The sequence below is a fragment of the Geotrypetes seraphini genome, chromosome 7 (genome assembly GCF_902459505.1).
Source record: "Geotrypetes seraphini chromosome 7, aGeoSer1.1, whole genome shotgun sequence".
Classification (NCBI taxonomy): domain Eukaryota; kingdom Metazoa; phylum Chordata; class Amphibia; order Gymnophiona; family Dermophiidae; genus Geotrypetes; species Geotrypetes seraphini.
In genome coordinates this window covers 136,972,686-136,993,432 of record NC_047090.1, presented here as the reverse complement: position 1 = coordinate 136,993,432, position 20,747 = coordinate 136,972,686, and the positions used below count along the sequence as shown (strand labels likewise).

Genomic DNA, 20,747 nt, shown 5'->3' with positions numbered 1-20,747 from the left:
CTAATCTACATCACACGAAAACCGCCTGGAAAAAAACTAACAAACAATACAAAATACTACTAAAGGACAAGAGAAAAACACATTACACTAATCTAATAGGCACAGAAACCCAAGATACCAAAAAACTATTCCAAATATTAAAAGACCTAACAGACACCAAACCCTACATGACCACTAACAATACCCCACCCCCCTCAGCCATCCTCTTAGCAGAACACTTCAAGAACAAAATTACAAATGCCAGAGCCACCCTCAATTGTACCCCATCCCACCTAGACGAACTCACAATTCTTCCCACAGATAAAGAATCAACTGCAGTTGACAGAACATGGTCTCAATTCCCCAACATACAATGGTCTGAATTCAATAAACTCTACAAAAAGTACAGCCAAGCATCCTGTGACCTTAACCACTGCCCATCGTATCTCCTTACAACCTCCAGCACAAAATTCCGTACTCTACTTCTGCAATGGATACAAACCATGCTCACTGATGGCCTTTTCCCAACTGACCTCACCGAAATCATCATCACCCCAATCCAAAAAGATCCAAAAGGACCAACAGACTAACCATCCAACTACAGACCCATTGCCTCAATACCTCTATATGTCAAACTGACAGAAGGACTAGAAGCCAAACACCTCACCAACTATCTAGATGACCATAATATACTTCACCCCACACAATCTGGCTTCAGACCAACTTCAGCACAGAGACATTACTAGGCTCCCTCATTGACACAGCCAGACAACACCTCAGCACAGAAAAAAAAATGCTTCTCGTACAACTAGACCTTACTGCAGCATTTGACCTGGTAGACCATAACATCCCACTGCAAATTTTGGATGCAATAGGCATCTCAGATAAAGTATACTCTTGGTTTGAAGGCTTCCTAAAATCCAGAACATACAGAGTAAAATCAGATAAAGAAAAAGCTGAACCTTGGCCCAACTCTTGCGGCATACCACAAGGATCCCCACTATCCCCTATGCTCTTCAACCTATATACTGCATCTCTTGGAACATACCTGGATAATCTAGGCATCACCACCTACAGTTATGCAGATGACATTACCATTCTCATACCTTTTGATCAACCAAGGACCGCCATGACAAACACACTACACTAAACACTAGAAACAGTAGCAACCTGGATGAAAGATCAAACTGAAACTCAACACAGACAAAACTAAATTCATCCTCCTCAAAAACGACAAAGTCCCAACCATAATTAACACAATCATCTATCCCATTCAAACTACCACAAAACTACTAGGAATGACTATAGACCGATGCTGCACCATGCAACCGCAAATAAATAAAACAATACAGAAATCCTTCACAGTTATGAGAAACCTAAGACAAGTCAGGAAATTCTTTGAAAAAACACAATTCCAGCTTATAGTAAAATCCCTAATCCTAAGTCTACTAGATTACTGCAACATCCTCTACCTCCCCTGCCCTGCTAACAATGACTAAACAACTACAAACAATCCAAAATACAGCTCTGAGACTCATCTACTCATTGAGAAAACACGACCATATTTCAGAAGCATACATCAACTCACATTGGCTGCCAATCCAAAAAAGAATACTATATAAATTCTACTGTATGTTATTTAAAGCCTTAAACGGAGACAACCCAACCTACCTGAACAACCGCCTAAACCAAACCACCTCAATCAGACATAGAAAAACACACACCCCATTCACATACCCCTCAATCAAAGAAGTAAAACGGAAAAAACTATACGATGGCCTCCTGGCCACTCAAGCAGCTAAACTAGATAACCAAATCTCCAATCTATTGATAATGACACCAGACTACAAGACGTTCATAAAAGAAATAAAAACTACACTCTTCAAGAAATTCCTGAAACAGCCCTAGCTTCAAACTTACCGTCCTTCCTCCCTCCCTCTTCCCGCCACATAGAAACTACATAACCTACTCTTTACCTCTCTGGAAAGGACAAATGTTCTTCCATTGTAACCCACCGTTTTTTATCTCTTTTGTAATCCTCCTTAGAAACATAGAAATAGACGGCAGATAAGGGCCACGGCCCATCTAGTCTGCCCACCCCAATGACCCTCCCCTACCTTTCTCTGTGAATAGATCCCACGTGTCTATCCCATTTGGCCTTAAAATCAGGCACGCTGCTGGCCTCCATAACCTGAAGTGGAAGACTATTCCAGCGATCAACCACCCTTTCAGTGAAAAAGAATTTCCTGGTGTCCCCGTGCAGTTTCCCGCCCCTGATTTTCCACTGATGCCCCCTTGTTGCCGCGGGACCCTTGAAAAAGATGATATCTTCTTCCACCTCGATGCGGCCCGTGAGATACTTGAATGTCTCGATCATGTCACCCCTCTCTCTGCGTTCCTCGAGTGAGTACAGCTGCAACTTATCTAGCTGTTCCTCGTACGGGAGGTCCTTGAGTCCCGAGACCATCCGGGTGGCCATTCTCTGGACCGACTCCAGTCTCAGCACATCCTTACGGTAATGCAGCCTCCAGAATTGCACACAGTATTCCAGGTGGGGCCTCACCATGGATCTATACAATGGCATAATGACTTCAGGCTTATAGCTGACGAAACTCCTGCGTATGCAACCTATGATTTGCCTTGCCTTGGATGAAGCTTGCTCCACTTGATTGGCAGTCTTCATGTTCTCACTGACGATCACCTCTAAGTCTCATTCTGCTTCAGTTCTTGTTAGGATCTCGCCATTAAGGGTGTAAGTCTTGCATGGATTTTGGCTGCCCAGGTGCATGACTTTGCATTTTTTGGCATTGAAGCTGAGTTGCCAGGACCTAGACCAGCGCTCCAGTAGGAGTAGGTCGTGCATCATGTTGTCGGACATTGAATTTATGTCTGTTGTGCTTTTGCCCACTACATTGCTTAGTTTGGCGTCATTGGCAAATAATGTTATTTTACCTCACAGCCCTTCTGCCAAGTCTCTTATAAAGATGTTGAATAGGATCGAGCCCAGGACCGAGCCCTGCGGCACTCCACTGATTACCTCCGTCATTTCGGAGGGGGTGCCGTTCACCACTACCCTCTGAAGCCTACCTCCAAGCCAGTTCCCAACCCATTTCGTCAATGTGTCGCCCAATCCTATAGAACTCATCTTGCTCAGCAACCTGCGGTGTGGTACGCTATCGAATGCTTTACTGAAGTCCAGGTATACGATGTCCAGGGACTCCCCAACATCCAGCTTCCTCGTCACCCAGTCAAAGAAGCTGATCAGGTTGGATTGGCAGGATCTCCCCTTAGTAAATCCATGTTGACGGGGATCCCGTAGATTCTCCTCGTTCAGGATCATATCCAATTGGCGTTTGATTAGAGTTTCCATTAGTTTGCACACTATTGATGTGAAACTCACCGGTCTGTAGTTTGCTGTCTCCATCTTGGAGCCTTTCTTGTGGAGTGGAATGACGTTAGCCGTCTTCCAGTCCAACGGGACGTTACTCGTACTAAGGGAGAAATTGAAGAGCGCGGATAGCGGTTCCGCCAAGACATCACACAACTCCCTGAGCACCCTGGGGTGTAGGTTGTCAGGCCCCATTGCCTTAACCTTAAGCTTTGACAGCCTTGAACCGCAAGGTAGTGGCGGAATAGAAATCTCTAATGTAATATCTTTTTTGCTAAATAAGTCCTTTTAAACCCAGCAATTTCCTCCCGCTCCTTTGTTCTCCCAGCTCATCAAAACTTAACAGCTGCCAAATCAAGGATTCAATGAGCCCAGTACCCCTTTTCCAACACTGGCCAATCCACCCCACAGATACTTGGCAGGATCCCAAAAAACAGATATGTTAAAGGAATAAGTAGTAAATTTCCCCAAGTCTAGCTTACTATGTTTCCCCGAAAATAAGCCCTAGTGCGTTTTTTAGACCCAAAATGAATATGACAGTCTTATTTTTTCATGTACAATAATCATCTCTCCCTTCCTTTCTTCCACCCAATCCTCTTTCATCTCTCCCACATGTGCATCTTTTCTCCCCCCTCTCACCCATTCCGTTGTGCCTTCCCTCTGCAGCATCTTTCTATCCCTCCCTCCCATTGTGCAACAGAACTCTTGCACAGCATCTTTCTATCCCTCCCATCCCCCCTGCGCAAAACCACGCCGACCCTCCCACCGCAAGACCGATATACCTCCTTCCAAACAGCCGCGTTGGCAGCAATCTGAACAGGCTGCTTCTTGGCCTTCTCCCGCCGAGGTCTTCCCTGTGCTGCGTTGTTGATAACATCAGTGATGCGGCAGAGGGTAGGATTCGGCAGGAGAAGACCGGCCTCCTCGGAAGGAACGGAGAGTGGTAGTCATTGGTGACTCCATGCTAAGGGGCACCGAGGGACCAATTTGCAGGCCTAACTTGCAGTCAAGAGAGGTCTGCTGTCTCCCTGGAGCCAGGATCCAGGATATTACCACTAGCCTAGACAAAATTCTAAAACCTAATGATCATTTTCCCATGTTTCTCATCCATGTAGGCACAAACGACACTGCTAGGAATGCCACAGAGAACATCCCCAGAGATTTTGGAGCGCTGGGAAAGAAGTTGAAGCAGATAGGAGCACAGGTGGTCTTTTCATCAATTCTTCCAGTAAGAAACAAAGGCAGAGCTACAGAAGAGCGTATTCAACGGACTAACGAATGGCTCCGAGAATGGTGCATAGAAATGAACTTTGGATTCCTAAACCACGGCGAGACGCTCCAGGGACTACAAGGACCAGACGGACTCCACCTAACCAGAAGAGGTAGAAACGTATCTGGACATCGATTGGCCCGCCTACTCCATAGGGCTTTAAACTAGGTAAGTTGGGGGAGGGTACATACTTTTATCCCAGAGCAGTAAGAAACCACCCTGAGGAGGCAAGTCGCACTCACACTACCAAGTCTAAGGTAAGTACCAATGACATCCACATTAATTCAGGGAGAAATATCATTGATAATTTAGGAGCCACACTAACTCATAAAGTAAACTCTTCACAGAAATGGAGGGCTATGTATGTTAATGCACACAGCTTGGGCAATAAAATTCTAGCATTAGAGACTGAGATAACAAATGCCGATCTTGACGTGATAGCGATATCCGAAACCTGGTTCACGGAATCGCATGGGTGGGATATGGTTATACCAGGGTACAACCTACTTCGTTGCGACCGAGAGGGTAAATTGGGAGGAGTAGCACTATACACTAAGGAATGCATCAAAACCACCAGAATCACAGATGTTAGATACACCGGGGAATCCCTCTGGGTGAACCTGGCCAGAGGGAATGAAAAATGCCTATATCTTGGAGTGATATATAGACCTCCCAGGCAACAGGAGGACAAAGACATGGAATTAATCGAGGACATAGAGAACATCACACTGCGCGGGGACACAGTAATGCTAGGAGACTTCAACATGCCAGATGCAGACTGGAACACACTCTCTGCGACTACGGGTAGCAGCAAAAGAATATTAACCTCCATAAAGGGTGCACGTCTCAAGCAATTGGTATTGGAGCCCACCAGGGACCAGGCGTTACTTGACCTAGTTCTCACCAACGGAGATAGCGTCACGGAAGTCTCAGTAGGAGACACACTGGCCTCCAGCGACCATAATATGGTATGGCTCAACCTCAAGAAAGGTTTCCCTAAGACAAACACAGCAACAAGGATTCTCAACTTTAGAGGCACAGACTTCAACCGTATGGGAGATTTTGTCCATCAGGAGCTACATAAACAAGCAATATCTGACAATGTAGAGGATATGTGGTCGTCTCTGAAGTCCATCCTACACGAAGCAACAGACCGATACATAAAGACAGTAAGTAAACGCAGGAGAAACAAAAGACCCCAATGGTTCAGTAAAGAAATTTCAGACCTAGTTAAACAGAAAAAAGACGCATTTATCGCCTACAAACATTTAGGCAGAGAGGGGGTGAAAGAGGACTATCTAGACAGATCTAAAGCTGTCCAAACAACAGTCAGAGAAGCCAAACTCCGAATGGAGGAAGAGCTAGCACGGAAAATGAAGAAAGGGGATAAATCTTTCTTCAGCTACATTAGTGACAGGAAAAGAAACAAAGATGGGATAGTACGCCTGAAGCAATCGGACGGTAACTTTGTGGAATCAGATTCTGAGAAGGCAGAACTACTAAACAAATATTTCTGTTCAGTGTTCACCCGCGAAGCACCGGGAGCTGGTCCTCAACTGCAGATGGGAGATAACCAGAAAGACCCGTTTCAAGATTTCGAATTTATGCCCAGTAGCATCTATGACGAACTATCAAGACTCAAAGTAAACAAAGCCATGGGGCCGGATAACCTACACCCCAGAATGCTCAGGGAGTTAAGGGAAGTTCTGGCAGAACCATTATCTGTTCTTTTCAATCTTTCCCTAACCACAGGAAGGGTCTCCTTGGACTGGAAAACCGCCAACGTAATCCCACTCCACAAAAAGGGCTGCAGGACAGAGACAGCAAACTACAGACCAGTGAGTCTCACGTCTATAGTGTGTAAACTCATGGAAACACTGATCAAACAGAATCTTGACACAATCCTAGACGATAAAAAACTGCGTGATCCACACCAACACGGGTTCACCCAGGGTAGATCCTGCCAATCTAATCTGATTAGCTTTTTTGATTGGGTTACTAGACAACTGGACGCCGGAGAGTCACTGGACGTGGTATATTTGGACTTCAGTAAAGCATTTGATAGCGTCCCTCATTGAAGATTACTGAACAAGCTGAAATCGATAGGATTAGGAGACACTCTAACTACATGGGTTGGGGATTGGCTGAGCGGTAGAATTCAGAAGGTGGTGGTGAACGGTACCCCATCCGAAGCATCGGACGTGATCAGTGGAGTACCGCAGGGCTCGGTCCTGGGCCCGATTCTATTTAACTTATTCATAAGAGATATGACACAAGGACTTAGAGGAAGGGTATCACTGTTCGCCGACGATGCTAAACTTTGCAACATAGTAGGCAACAGCTTATTACCTGATAATATGGCACACGACCTACTACTGCTGGAACAATGGTCAACTACTTGGCAGCTAGGCTTCAATGCTAAAAAATGCAAGATAATGCACTTGGGTAAGAGAATCCCACGTAGAACTTATGTACTAAATGGTGAGACCTTGGTTAGGACCACGGCGGAACGTGACCTAGGGGTGATCATTAGTGAGGACATGAAGGTTGCCAATCAAGTGGAGAAGGCTTCCTCCAAGGCAAGACAAATGATGGGGTGTATCCGCAGAGGTTTCGACAGCAGGAGACCTGAAGTTATGATGCCGTTGTACAGAGCCATGGTGAGGCCTCACTTGGAGTACTGTGTTCAGTTTTGGAGACCACACTACCGAAAGGACGTGCTGAGGATCGAGTCGGTTCAGCGAACGGCCACCAGGATGGTCTCGGGGCTCAAGGATCTCACGTATGAAGAAAGATTTTAAAAATTGCGGCTGTACTCACTTGAGGAAAGAAGAGAACGGGGAGATATGATTGAAACATATAAGTACATCACGGGACGCATCGAGTCAGAAGATGATATCTTCTGGCTCATGGGACCCTCGACCACCAGAGGGCATCCGCTGAAAATCAGGGGAGGGAAGTTTCATGGCGACTCCAGGAAGTACTTCTTCACCGAAAGAGTGGTGGATCATTGGAACAGACTCCCACTCCAGGTGATAAAGGCCAACAGCGTGACGGATTTCAAGAAAAAATGGGATACTCACGTGGGATCTTTAAGGGAGTAAATTCAGGGGAGGGGATACTTGGAATGGGCAGACTTGGTGGGCTATAGCCCTTTTCTGCCGCTTTTTTCTATGTTTCTATGTTTAGAATGCTGCTGATGCTGCTGTTTGGAGGGAGGTATGTCAGTCTTGCGGCGATGCGACAAAGGGTAGGACCCAGCGGGAGAAAACCATGAAGCAGCCTGTTTAAAAGGCTGCCGATGCTGCTGTTTGGAGGGAGCTACAGTAGGTCGGTTTCGCAGTGGGAGAGTCAGTGGGGTTCAGATGGGAGGGAGAGATAGAAAGATGCTGCACAGAGGGATGGGGTGTGCGGGGATATTCAGGAGGGGCTTCAGAAGCGATCTAACTAGGGCTTAATTTTGGGGTAGGGCTTATATTAAGACCTACCCCGAAAATCATGCTAGGGCTTATTTTCAGGGAAACACTAAATAGCAAACAGAACTAGGGGTGGAATTTGGCACCAAATGTTTTCATTCACATCTACTCAGGGAATTTTTCACCCTATTTTAGAGTTCCCTTTACAAAATTTTCCTAAACCTGTCTTTACAGCAAAAACACAAGACCAAAGATCATGCACCAGGGTTTTTTCTTGAACCCAGCCACTAGGTGTCACATTTAAATAACCAGGAATTCCTCCTGGGGGCTGTGAACCCTCTCCACAGCATTCCAAGCCCAGCCAACCTGGAGAACAGAAAACCCAACGCTGATCAAACTGAAGATCTTTCACTTGGAAGACCACTGCCACTAACTTCACCAGGCTAGCCCAATCAAGGAGTATTATGCATAGCTTACATTAATTCATTCTGTTAACATACATACCATTGGAAAAAACCGTATTATATTTTCAACTGGATTATCCGCTATATCCAGAACTAAATACCTGAAAAATAAAAGCAATAGGGTTACTATAAAGATAATGTCATTCACATACATGTTTATTAATGTTATCTGAATCTGATACAGTGTTCTCCCCAGGGCCTTTTAGCCTGGCGCACTGCCCGGCTAATTTAGATGACCGCCTGGCGAATCCTTCTACTGCCGCCAATACTCCTTCCCGGGCTGACTCTCCGCCGAAAATTTTGTTTGATGCCTGCCTTTTTTTTTGCCAGCATGCTTTTACTTGCTTCGGGCCTTCCTCGTTGCCGGGTCCTGCCTATTTTCTGTTTTTGATAAGGCAGGACCCGACAGCGAGGAAGGCCTGAAGCAAGTAAAAGCAGCAAGTTGTAAGCTTCCCTCTGGGGCTTTAACATGTGTGTGCTGGCTGGCCTGGAACTTCCTCTCCGATGATAGAATTGACGTCAGAGGTGAAGTCTTGTGAGTCCAGAGCTTGTACGTGTTTGGCCTGGCTCAGGGTAGCCGCAGGGAGAAATCGGCATGGTGGCTTGGGGGCAGGGGGAGAAAGAAAGAAAGGCAGAAATAAAGAGGGGGACAGGGGGGGAGAGAGAAAGACAGGCAGGCATGGGGGAGAGAGAAAGAAAGACAGAATGAAAAGGGGAAGGGCGAAAGAAAGAAATATCGGATTTACAGTCAGAAGAAAGAAGTGCAACCAGACTCATGAAATCACCAGACAAAAAGGTAGGAAAAATGATTTCATTTTCAATTTAGTGATCAAAATATATCCATTTTGAGAATTTATATCTGCTGTCTATATTTTGCACTACGGCCCCCTTTTACTAAACCGCAATAGCGTTTTTTAGCGCAGGGAGCCTATGAGCATCGAGAGCAGCGCAGAGCATTCAACGCATCTCCCTGCGCTAAAAACCGCTATTGTGGTTTAGTAAAAAGGGAGGGGGTATATTTGTCTATTTTTGTATAGTTGTTCCTGAGGTTACATTGCATAGTCATCTGCCGTGACCTCTTTGAAAAACCGCGGAAAATAAATGATAATTAACATTTTCTCCGCGTACAGTGTGCTTTGTGTTTTTTTAAATTTTATTTGTTGGTAGATCATTTTGACTTGGTCATTTTAAAAGTAGCTCGCAAGCCCAAAAAGTATGGGCACTCCTGCTGTAGAGCCATTCTTGTATGACTGGATGAGCTATATTTATCTTTTTATTAGTTGTTTAAATTCATGCAAAAATAAATGGCTAGATTGAACCTAATGACTTCATTAACTCCTTTCCCTTTTTTAAACCTCTATACCATTTGAAAGAGGGCAAATATCTAATTATTCCCTTCTAGCATTGGATGCTTCTTAAATTTAGTAAAAATATTCTGGCACAAGTGTCAAACCTTAAAAAAGGAAGTCATATTGACCATTGGAAAATAATAACAACTAATAAAAAATAGTACACATTTAGGGCTCCTTTTACTAAGTTGCGAAAATGGTTTTAGCGTGTGCTTAGCGTGTGCAGAATTACCAAGCGTGCTAGACGCTAATGCTAGCATTGAGCTGGCATTAGTTTTCCCACGTAGCGCAGGAGTTTGCGCGTGCTAAAAATGTTAGCGCACCTTAGTAAAAGAGGGGGTTAATTTTTCCCACCACCAAATTTCCCCATCCCACCTCACCCAGCTACTTTATCATGCCACCCGGCTGGAAAAAATTTCTGGGGAGAACACTGTGATATACCACCCATCTAAGTAAAAAGCCAACCTGTGTTAACTGAACAGAATTTTAGCTTTTAACCTTTCAGTTCAGGGGAATTCTATGCTTCTGCACAGGAAGCAGCAGATGGTAGACTGTTTATTTTTCGTAGCTAAGTGAAGGGGTTATATTCTGCTGCACATGCCTGTGATAGTCAATGTGGAAATGACCAATATGTTCTCTCACAAGAGGTCCACTGTCCGCTTTACTTTTTTTGCATTAGCAATGGAATCATTAGCAACTACCATACAGTACATACAAATCCATCTATCAAGGATCTGGTGGTGGAGAATGAGGAAGATTAATTTCTTTGCAGATATTTTGTTGACCAACATCCCCTATCACCAACCTTTCTACCATGCTGATGGAACTAAAGCCTCTCAAGTTTCTGGTTTCAAAGTTAATATGGAGAAAACTGAGTTACTTAATCTTACTTTGAATAACTGTACTTTGCATTCCTCCTTTCTTTTTCATTGGGTTAAAAATGGGTTGAAATATTTATGAGGTTAGTTACTTTTTTTGCATTAGCAATGGAATCATTAGCAACTACCATACAGTACATACAAATCCATCTATCAAGGATCTGGTGGTGGAGAATGAGGAAGATTAATTTCTTTGCCGATATTTTGTTGACCAACATCCCCTAATCACCAACCTTTCTACCATGCTGATGGAACTAAAGCCTCTCAAGTTTCTGGTTTCAAAGTTAATATGGAGAAAACTGAGGTACTTAATCTTACTTTGAATAACTGTACTTTTCATACCTCCTTTCTTTTTCATTGGGTTAAAAATGGGTTGAAATATTTATGAGGTTAGTTACTCTAAGAGGAGAGTGTAGCATAGTGGTTAGAACTACAGCCTCAGCACCCTAAGGTTGTGGGTTCAAACCTTGTGCTGCTCCCTGTGACCCTGGGTAAGTCACTTAATCCTCCACTGCCCGAGGACTGAGCCAACCGGGACAGATAGGGAAAATGCTTGAACTACCTGTATGTAAAATTACTGAGTGTGGTTGTAAAACTACATAAAGGCAGTATACAAGTCCCAATCCCTTTTCCTAAACTGTTTAACTATAAGAGAGTGCATGGGCTGCTGTTTATAAGAGTGCGAGCTCATAACAGCAGAATTAGAAGTTATTGAGCCTTTTTCCTCCACTTTTTTGTGCTAATTCAATTGTTCTTCTCACAGCAGAAGAGAGTGGGTTCGATTGGATATATGTGATTGATTACTACTCTATCATGTGAATTATTTTTCTGATTGAGGTAGGTGAAATCACCCATTATTGTGTTACCCAATTTGTTAGCCTCCCTAATTTCTGATAACACTTCAGCATCTGTTCATCCTGGTCAGGCAGACAGTAGTACACTCCTACAACTATATTTTTTCCTCTTTAGACATGGAATTTCTACCCATAGGGATTCCAAGGTGTGTTTTGGTTCCTGTAGAATTTTTAATCTAACAAAAATGAGAAAGGATGTCAATAAAATATCTTCTTTGATTAGTCACCCATCAGCAATCTATAAATCTCTTTGTATATAAAAAATGACCACACAAAATATGATAAGTGCTTAATAGTGAACACTCAGACCCACAACTATATCCCAGTGTAATATGACAGAGAAGCTGTGTAAAGAGATCATCATTGCTTGTTCACAGTCTCACCCACCATTACTATATAACATAAATTCTAACAACATCCACAGCTCCTAAAAAAGGAACAAAAACTACTTATCTTAGTAAGGTGGTACTATAGTCTTTACAGCTACTCCGGGTACATTCTTAATCACCACTACTGCACAAAATGCATGTTCACCGACCCACCCCCCAACCCAGGTTTCACCGGTTGACTTCATCAGGAGCTTCTCTGTGATATTTCACTGGGATATAGTTGTGGGTCTGAGCGTTCACTATTAAGCACGTATCATATTTTGTGTGGTCATTTTTTATGTACAAAGAGATTTATAGATTGCTGATGGGTGATTAATCAAAGCAATATTTTCAGTATCACCCTTGTTTTGCCATTATAATTCTCTCTTATAATAAGTTCAATAAAATATCTTCAACAAAAAACATCCAAACAATCATACACAAAATTGGAGAAAAGACCTCAGTGTCTACTATGAATCTTTTTCAGATAAGTGTGATGTTATTTTGATATACTTAAATGACAGTAGTAATAAGAAAAGTATTTTTCCACTTATCTTGGAGTTTTTTGACCGAGGATGTGTCTGTCTGTCTCAAAGTCAGTATCTTGAGATAGGTTTGTCTAAATGGGATGTTGTTTTTGGCATCCCTATTAGACACTGAGGTCTTTTCTCCAATTTTGTGTATGATTGTTTGTAGTGCTGGGTGGATGGTTTGAAATTTTTTTAATCTATTCAATTCAAGGCCCTCCTTAACATATAATGCTATGCCTCCACCAATTCGATCTACCTTATCACCAATACAAATTTGTACCCTGGTATGACAGTGTCTCACTAGGTCTCAGAGATGCCTATTGTATCTATCTTTTTAGTGCAATATATTCCAACTCTCCCACATCTTGTTTCTTAAGCTTCTGGCATTTGAATATAGATATTTCAAACAATGCTTGTCACTCGTATTTACAATTTGCTCAGCAGTTGGCGTGGATAATTTGCAATCTTTAAAATCAGCCTGCTTGGGATCACTGTTGTATAATAAAGGGAATTGTACGGCTTCATGCCCCCTTTCCCCAATTTTATATTCTATTCTTTGGGTAATTTCAGTGTCCAGAAATTACTCTGATGTTTGAGAGAGGAGGCTTGATCTTTTAGCTCTTGCAAGATATGGAGGGGGCAGGCATTAAGAATGATCTGTTTTTTCTTAGGGAAAGACAAAAGGGGTGGTGGGAATTGGGTATAGGGGATTTCTTTGCATGGAGGTTGAAGAGGGATTTGGGGGCAGAGGGTAGCAAGTTGGGGTTGGGTTAGGAGGGGTGGGAGAGGGGTTTTGGGGAGATGTTTTTGCAGTGTTTGATCCTAGGTAGCTCTATCACTTTTTGTGATCTCCCACTTGTTGCAGGCCTGTTGGCTCTTCCAAGGAACAGCTTTTACGTGTGCTGGGTGCCGAAGGCTGGGACGGCATCCTGGTAGCCACATACTAATTTTCACTTTACAGTTTTTTCTTGCCTCATTTCTTTGTTGGGTGAATGGTAAGGAAAGTAACCTGGAATGTTGGGGGCATCAATTCCCCTGTGAAACGGGAATTTTTTTTTTACAAAATTTACATAGAATTAAAGCAATATAGCGATGCTGCAGGAGACACACCTAACTGACAGAGCATACTAAATTGTGAAGGGGTTGGGTGGAAAGATGTATAACAGCGGCAGGGGCGGCCATACTTTTTTGTAAGGCTGTGGCTACTCAGATTACTCCTTTAGCTATTGATTCTGGATGGCGCTATGCTTTCTGCATGGCTGTGATAGTGGGTGTTACAGTGCTTGTCGGTTGTATTTATGCTCCCAATACCTATAAGTCATTTTATACCCGATTGAAGAATATACTTTTGACTCGCGCTCTTTTACTGATGGTTCTGGCAGGTGATTTCAACTTGGCATGGGACCTCTCTCTCTCAATAAGTCACGACCGCCGAATACTGGAGTCTTGACCGAGATTAAGGACTTCCTCAGTTCTGTCATCTTTTAAATCTAAAACAATGTTTGGTGACTTTTGCATCCGGGGGGAACGGGACTTTACTCATCTTTTTCACACCCACTCTACTCAATCTCGTATTGACTATTTGTTGGTCTCTCGCTCTTTTTTTTTTTAATGTTCAGCAGATGGAGATTAGACCTTATGCGATCCCAGGCCATGCCTGGGTATGGTTGAACTGGAAGGAAGGGGATGGATTTAATTCCCTTAGGTATTGGGCATACCCCTTATGGCTACGTGATGATATTAAATTTCACATTTACCTCATGAAACAGTGGATAAACTATCAATATTATAATCAACAGCATGAGGAGACTCCAGTCTTATATTGGGAAACAACGAAGGTGGTTCATAGAGGTGCCATCATTAGCTATGTTAGTTGTGTTCAGAAAGCTCGAGACCGGGAGTTATTCCGTTTACTCGCCAACTTACGATGGCTCGACAAATGAGTTTCTGCATAAGAGGACATCTAAAACCCTTGCTTACTATAAATATCAACTCTATGTTCACGGTCATAAAAGTGGGAAACTCTTAGCCCGTTTGGTGTTGCAGAGAGGACAAGAAAATTCTACAACTCAAGAATTGCTAAACAGGGCATGTTACTAGTGATACAGCGATATGTGAAGTATTTTTGCGATTTTATGCAAACCTCTGTACTCCCCCTCCAGATTTAGGGTTCTCTGGGGAGTTCTATTTAGATGGGCTTGACCTTCCTTGTCTTACTGAGATGCAACTTGGAAAGTTGAATGCACCTATTCATGCTGCAGAGGTGAAGTTGGCCATTATGCAAAGTTCTACCTTGAAGGCTCCTGGCTATAGGGCCGAGTTCTACAAACTTAGGAAAACTGAAATTGCCCAACCGATTTCTAACATGTTCAATGTGATGATTAATGCTGAAGCTATGCCAGAGCATCTCAATGTGGCTCAGATAATAGTCATCCCGAAACTAGGGAGAGATCCCACCCAATCAGAATCATACCGCCCTATATCTTTGCTTAATTTTAATGTTAAACTCTTGGCTAAAATCCTGGCTAACCGGTTGGCTAGGCATCTGCTGCATATTCTCCATGAGTCCCAAGTGGGTTTTGTTAAAGGTCGCTCAGTGGCTAAAAACTTGAGGAAAATTTTAACATCTCTGGAATACATAACATAACAATCAGCTTATATACTGCAGGACCGTGAAGTTTTATGTGGTTAACAAAAGATTATAATAGTGTATACAATTGAATAGATTGGAAATTATGTAACTTAAAAAATAAAACTAACACACTAAATTGCTAAAGTATGATGTCCATAAGCATGGAAATTGATTACCCAAATATTTAAGAAACAAGTATGTCTTTATGTTTCTTCTAAATTTCACATAAAAACTCGAAGACACGATCAGATTTTCCAAATCCTTGCCCCATAATGCCTGATATGACAAAAGGTGCTGATGATTTTTAAGTTTGCAACCTTTAATGGGCTGAAACGTCTCTTGCATTTCTTATTTGCAAAAGTAAAAAGGTGGGTCAAATTGCCGGGAAACAAGGGTGCAGACATAAAACTGGGGCTGTATTATCGCCCACCTGGTGCGCCGGAAGGAGTCGGACACGACTTGGAAGCTGAACTGAGACAGGAGTGCAGGACTGGAAGTGTAACAGTGATGGGGGACTTCAACTACCCGGGGATAGACTGGAGTACGGGTCACTCCAACTGCACTAGGGAAACAGGATTTGTAGAAGCTGTGAGGGACTGCTTTATGGAGCAACTGATCAGGGAACCGACGCGGGGGAGTGCTACTCTTGACCTCATCCTGAACGGATTAGGAGGGCCTGCAAGAGGGGTAGAAGTGGGAGGACCACTAGGCAACAGTGACCACAATGCGATCAGATTCACTTTAGAAAGGGGGACACCCATAGTAAGGAGGACCGCAACAATTGCGCTCAACTTCAAGAAGGGGAACTATGTTGCTATGAGGGAAATGGTGGGGAGGAAGCTCAGAAACATCTTTAGGATGGAGATTGTGGAAAGCGCCTGGACCCTATTCAGGGACACCCTGCAGGAAGCACAAAAAAAGTACGTCCCCAGTTTCAGGAAAGGCTGCAAGAACAAGCGGTCAAAGGACCCGATTTGGATCTCAGCAGAAGTAAAGAGGGCAATAAACGACAAAAAAGTATCCTTCCGGAGATGGAAAAAGGATCCAACGGAGGAAAATCACCAGGCGCACAGGAAATGCCAAAAAGAATGCCACCGAGAGGTTAGAAAAGCAAAAGGGAAATACGAAGAGGGGCTGGCCAGGGAGGCGAAAAACTTCAAGGCATTCTTCAGTTACGTAAAGGGGAAACGACCAGCGAGAGAGGAGGTGGGGCCGTTGGACGATGGGGATAGGAGGGGAGTGATTAAAGAGGATAAAGAGGTAGCTGAGAGGCTGAACACGTTCTTCTCGTCGGTTTTCACGAGAGAAGACACATCTAATATACCGGACTCAGAGGAGCTCATGAGTGGGGAACAGGCTGAGAAATTGGAGCATATAGAGGTAAGTAAGGAGGATGTCCTCAAACAGATAGACAGGTTAAAATGCGGCAAATCACCGGGTCCGGACGGGATCCACCCGAGGGTTCTGAAGGAGCTAAGACAAGAAATAGCGGGCACAATCCAGCATGTTTGTAACCTATCCTTGAAAACTGGAGAGGTACCAGAGGACTGGAAATTGGCGAATGTCACACCTATCTTCAAAAAGGGATCGAGGGGTGACCCCGGGAACTACAGGCCGGTGAGCCTGACTTCAATTATAGGGAAGATGGTGGAAGCTATGATAAAGGACGGCATTTGCGAGCACATTGAGAGAAATGGCCTACTGAGAACAAGCCAGCACGGATTCTGTAAGGGAAGGTCATGCTTAACGAACCTTCTGTACTTCTTTGAGGGAATAAGCAGTCGGGTGGACAATGGGGAACCCATCGACATCATTTACCTCGATTTTCAAAAGGCTTTCGACAAGGTGCCACATGAAAGGCTGCTTAGGAAGCTGTGGAACCACGGGGGGGGAGGGGATGTGCACCGATGGATAGAGCACTGGTTGTCGGGTAGACTGCAGAGGGTCGGAGTGAAGGGCCAATATTCTGACTGGCGGGGAGTCACGAGCGGTGTGCCGCAGGGATCGGTGCTGGGGCCGTTACTCTTCAACATATTTATCAATGATCTGGAAAAGGAGGCAAAGTGCGAGGTTATAAAATTTGCAGACGATACCAAACTGTGCGGCAGGGTTAGCTCCAGGGAGGAGTGTGGGGACCTGCAAAGGGACCTAAACAAGCTGGAAGACTGGGCGAACAAATGGCAAATGCGCTTTAACGTGGAAAAATGCAAGGCCATGCATATAGGGAAAAAAAACCCGTTGTTCAACTACAAATTGGGGGGGGCATTGTTGGGAGAAAGCAGTCTTGAGAGAGACTTGGGAGTGCTGGTGGATGCATCACTGAAGCCATCTGCACAGTGCGCAGCGGCCTCAAAAAAAGCCAACAGGATGCTGGGCATCATAAAAAGGGGCATAACAACCAGGACGAGGGAAGTCATCTTGCCACTGTATCGAGCGATGGTGCGTCCGCATCTGGAATATTGCGTTCAATATTGGTCGCCGTACCTCAAGAAGGACATGGCGGTACTCGAGAGAGTCCAAAGGAGAGCAACGAAACTGGTAAGAGGGCTGGAACACTGCCCATATGCCGAGAGGTTGGATAGGCTGGGGCTCTTCTCTCTGGAAAAAAGGAGGCTCAGGGGTGATATGATAGAGACCTTCAAGATCATGAGGGGCATAGAGAGGGTGGATAGGGACAGATTCTTCAGGCTGAAGGGGACAACAGGTACGAGGGGGCATTCGGAGAAACTGAAGGGAGATAGGTTCAAAACGAATGCAAGGAAGTTTTTTTTCACCCAAAGGGTCGTGGACACTTGGAATGCGCTACCGGAGGACGTGATTGGGCAGAGTACGGTACTAGGATTCAAACAGAGACGGGACGGATTCCTGAGGGATAAAGGGATCGTGGGATACTGAGAAAGCTAACCAGAAAATAAGTATAGAAACCCGACCAGGTCGTGCATGTGCAAGACCAGAGGGCTAGGACTTTGATGGGAAGATAGGACTCAATAGGAAACCAAGGTGGCATGGGGGCCCCTTCTGGTGATTTGGACAGGTCGTGACCTGTTTGGGCCGCCGCGGGAGCGGACTGCTGGGCAGGATGGACCTATGGTCTGACCCGGCGGAGGCACTGCTTATGTTCTTATGTTCTTATGTTCAATCAAATATTTGTGAGAAAGTCCGAACAGAACTTTGAAACAGAAACAACCAAATTTAAACTTCACATGCGCCTCCACTGGCAACCAGTGCAACTTCCGGTAAAATGCCGTTATATGATCATACTTCTTCAGCCCAAAGATCAATCTAATAGCCACATTCTAAAACATTCACAGTCGCTGCATATTTCTCTGAGATATTCCTAGATGATCAATAATATTACAGCTGACTGTGCATAAGAGATTGTACCAAAATTCTAAATGATTCTACATCAAAATAAGCCCTAATAGATCAAAATTTCCAAAGGGTGAAAAAACTTTCTAACCAAGAAATCCATCTGGTTCTTCATTGTTAAACCCTGATCATTGTTACACCCAAAATCTTTATAGTTGTTTGAACAGGGTAGCTGTGATATCTTGTTTGATAGCAAAGGTATATCAGTATCATATGGGCATGGAGAGGTCACAAATAACTTAGTTTTTTCTGAATTTAGTTTTAATTTAAATTTGGTCATACACTGTTCCATTAGTCCTAATGCTTTTGTTGCCATGGGAATTATTTCCGAAAGTGATTTAGCAAATGGGATGATAATTGTAAAATCATCCACATAGCTAGAGTAGCGACACCTTCTTTACTCAGTTTCGACGCCGAGATGAATGTATCTTTGTAACCCGTTCTGAGCTGCTTTGGGAGGATGGGCTAAATAAATAAATAAAATCCCTATCCTCAGAATTATGTCCATTGACCACTACCCTCTGTCGACTTCCATTCAACCAGTTCTAGGCGTTCAATAGTGTTCGATGGGACTGTTTACTACTCTAAGTATGGATTTGAAGGTCGGTTTGTTTCGGCTATTTGTGTGTTTTATGCCACTCCCCAAGCGACTGTGGGTAAACAATTGCAAATTTATTTTAAAATGTATATACCGCATAAAAACTATGCGGTTTACAAAATTACATGCATGCATATTAAACATAGTAACATAGTAGATGACGGCAGATAAAGACCCGAATGGTCCATCCAATCTGCCCAACCTGATTCAATTTAAACTTTTTTTTTTTTTTTTTCTTCTTAGCTATTTCTGGGCAAGAATCCAAAGCTTTACCCGGTACTGTGCTTGGGTTCCAACTGCTGAAATCTCTGTTAAGACTTACTCCAGCCCATCTACACCCTCCCAGCCAGTGAAGCCCTCCCCTGAGCATCCTCCACCAAACGGCCATACACAGACACAGACCGTGCAAGTCTGCCCAGTAACTGGCCTAGTTCAATATTTAATATTATTTTCTGATTCTAAATCTTCTGTGTTCATCCCACGCTTCTTTGAACTCAGTCACAGTTTTACTCTTCACCACCTCTCTCGGGAGCGCATTCCAGGCATCCACTACCCTCTCCGTAAAGTAGAATTTCCTAACATTGCCCCTGAATCTACCACCCCTCAACCTCAAATTATGTCCTCTAGTTTTACCATTTTCCTTTCTCTGGAAAAGATTTTGTTCTACGTTAATACCCTTCAAGTATTTGAACGTCTGAATCATATCTTCCCTGTCTCTCCTTTCCTCTAGGGTATACATATTCAGGGCTTCCAGTCTCTGCTCATATGTCTTCTGGCGCAAGCCTCCTATCATTTTCGTCGCCCTCCTCTGGACCGCCTCAAGTCTTCTTACGTCTTTCGCCAGATACTGTCTCCAAAACTGAACACAATACTCCAAGTGGAGCCTCACCAATGACCTGTACAGGGGCGTCAACACCTTCTTCCTTCTACTGACTACGCCTCTCTTTATACAGCCCAGCATCCTTCTGGCAGCAGCCACTGCCTTGTCACACTGTTTTTTTCGCCTTTAGATCTTCGGACACTATAACCCCAAGGTCCCTCTCCCGTCCGTGCATATCAGCTTCTCTCCTCCCAGCATATACGGTTCCTTCCTATTATTAATCCCCAAATGCATTACTCTGGATTTCTTTGCATTGAATTTTAGTTGCCAGGCATTAGACCATTCCTCTAACTTTTGCAGATCCTTTTTCATATTTTCCACTCCCTCTTCGGTGTCTACTCTGTTACAAATCTTGGTATCATCTGCAAAAAGGCACACTTTTCCTTCTAACCCTTCAGCAATGTCACTCACAAACATATTGAACAGGATTGGCCCCAGCACCGAACCCTGAGGGACTCCACTAGTCACCTTTCCTTCCTTCGAGCGACTTCCATTAACCACCACCCTCTGGCGTCTCTCCGACAGCCAGTTTCTAACCCAGTTTACCACTTTGGGTCCTAACTTCAGCCCTTCAAGTTTGTTCAACAGCCTCCTATGAGGAACTGTATCAAAGGCTTTGCTGAAATCCAAGTAAATTACATCTAGCATATGTCCTCGATCCAGCTCTCTGGTCACCCAATCAAAAAATTCAATCAGGTTCGTTTGGCACGATTTACCTTTTGTAAAGCCATGTTGCCTCGGATCCTGTAACCCATTAGATTCAAGGAAGTAC

At 43.9% G+C, this 20,747-nt stretch overlaps 1 protein-coding gene across 10 annotated transcripts in view; it reads right to left on the bottom strand.

The window, feature by feature from the left end:
• Positions 1-20,747, bottom strand: part of STYX (serine/threonine/tyrosine interacting protein) — a 142,297-nt gene that overhangs the window by 67,304 nt on the left and 54,246 nt on the right. For all 10 annotated transcript variants that reach the window (XM_033952182.1, XM_033952178.1, XM_033952177.1 and 7 more), the window contains one exon: positions 8,558-8,618. In XM_033952182.1, the coding sequence (XP_033808073.1) occupies positions 8,558-8,618 (61 nt within the window). The remainder of the gene's footprint in view (positions 1-8,557; positions 8,619-20,747) is intronic.